Source organism: Rhagoletis pomonella, unplaced genomic scaffold (genome assembly GCF_013731165.1).
Source record: "Rhagoletis pomonella isolate Grant_MI unplaced genomic scaffold, Rhpom_1.0 Rhpom_scaffold_00146, whole genome shotgun sequence".
Lineage (NCBI taxonomy): Eukaryota > Metazoa > Arthropoda > Insecta > Diptera > Tephritidae > Rhagoletis > Rhagoletis pomonella.
The window spans coordinates 7,920-9,963 of NW_023458700.1; the positions used below are offsets into that span (position 1 = coordinate 7,920).

The 2,044-nt window shown below is 42.5% G+C and overlaps 1 protein-coding gene across 1 annotated transcript; it reads left to right on the forward strand.

Annotated features, from left to right (window-relative positions):
* Positions 1-68: 68 nt before the first annotated feature.
* On the forward strand, positions 69-2,044 carry LOC118750125 (the record flags this gene model as incomplete). The annotated part of the gene is given in 1 exon segment (XM_036484858.1): positions 69-2,044. A coding segment is annotated over 1 exon segment (1,756 nt), but the record flags the coding sequence as incomplete, so codon positions are not given.

A 2,044-nucleotide genomic window follows, 5' to 3' on the forward strand; every position in this document is an offset into this window, starting at 1 on the left:
TATATTAATTGTACAATTTCTGAAGATCTTGGTGAGCTGGTTAAGCGGTTTTGGCAATTAGATGAAATTGCTACGTGTTCCAAGCGCACTGAAGAAGAAGAAAAGGTCGAACGAATTTTTTTAGAAACATATTCTCGTGATAGTACAGGAAGATTCACGGTCACAATTCCAATAAAAGAGAATATAAGCGATATTGGGTGTTCAAGGGATATTGCACTGCAGCGTTTTTGGTCTTTGGAAAAAAGATTGAGCCGAGATTCTGAATTGAAAAAACAATATGTCGAGTTCATGAGGGAGTATGAGCAACTAGGTCACATGGAGCAAGTTTCCAAACCAGCCACGCCAGGTGAGATGGTATACTACATCCCTCATCACTGCGTAATTAAGAAATTTAGAGTAGTTTTTGATGCCAGCTGCAGAACAAATAAGGGCATTTCTCTAAACGATGTACAGATGTTGGGCGAAAAGCTACAGCGCGATCTAACAGAAATTATTATGAGATTCCGTAGGCATAAATTTGGGGTCATTGGCGATATTAAGATGATGTTCCGTCAGGTGCTCATCAACAAAGAGCAGTGGAACTTGCAACGCATTTTTTGGAGGGAGTATAGCAGTGAACCTTTGAGAGAGTATTGCTTGAAGGTTGTTACTTATGGAATGACATCGTCAGCTTTCAACGCAGTTCGAGCGGTTATACAGTGCGCACGAGATGCGGCCGAGGAATTTCCAGAAGCCTCTAGGATAATTGAAAATGATTTGTATGTGGATGATTGCATTACCGGAGCAGAAAGTGAAGATAAAGCGATAGAAATGGCGAAATCAGTGCAAAATGTGTTAGCAGGGGGAGGTTTTCAAATGAGAAAGTGGAAATCGAACTCCAAAACACTGATAACAGACATGCGGTCGGATGAAGAAGAGGACAGTATGTTCATAGACGAGGAAAGAGCCACAGTTCTAGGACTTAAATGGAATATTGCTCGAGATCAATTCACCTTTGTTGTAAAGACTCCCGAGGTTGAAGGTTTGGTTACCAAAAGGAAAATTTTGAGCTTGGTGGCGCAGCTTTATGACCCTAACGGGTACATATCTCCTGTTACAATGATGGGGAAAGTACTGATACAAGATTTGTGGCGCCTTGGTATAGAATGGGATACACCTGTGGGTAACGAAATAGAAGAGAGATTCAAAAGATTTTGGGAAGATATGAAATGCCTGGAGGGGTTCACTTTGGATAGATGGATCGGCACTGGTGATGGTCAACGTGTTGAGCTGCATGGGTTCTCTGACGCGTCAACATTAGCATATGGTGCCGTAATTTATGTTCGTGTGGAAAACGGAAACGGAGTCGCGAAAACAACCTTGCTTGCATCCAAATCACGGGTAGCGCCCATGAAAACTGTTTCAGTGCCCAGGTTGGAGTTGGCTGCCGCGGAGCTTTTATCACGTTTGCTGGTTGAGGTTATGAGAGCTATGGAATTTTCTGAAATAAAGTATACGTTGTGGACAGACTCTCAGGTGGTATTGCACTGGATTGGTAAAATTCCACGGGACTTGAAAACGTTTGTAGCAAATCGCGTTTCGTCGATACAAACGAACACTGATATAAAAAGATGGAGATACATTAATACGAAAGATAATCCAGCCGATCTATTAAGTCGCGGAATGAGGCCATCAGATATTATAAACAATAAGCTGTGGGTACAAGGTCCGGAGTGGTTAAATCAGGAATCGACGTGCTGGCCTGATTGTGTGTTTGTGCCAAACACAGCGGCGGAGGCTGAAGTTGAGTTTAAAGTGTTTTCGGTATCAAACACCAAGGAGCCATTGCAGATTTCCAGACGTACTGCGAAGCAGAAGGTAGCAATAATAGACTATGTTGATAAATTGGAGAGAGCGGTCAATATTGTTGCCTATCTATTTAAATTTATTGCGAACGCAAAAATGCATGCAGTAGCGACGAGGAGGAGAAGAGGTGAAATGGAGTGCGTAGCATTAAGTAATGAGCACAGAGTCAAGGCGATGAATTTCCTAGTACGACAGGAGC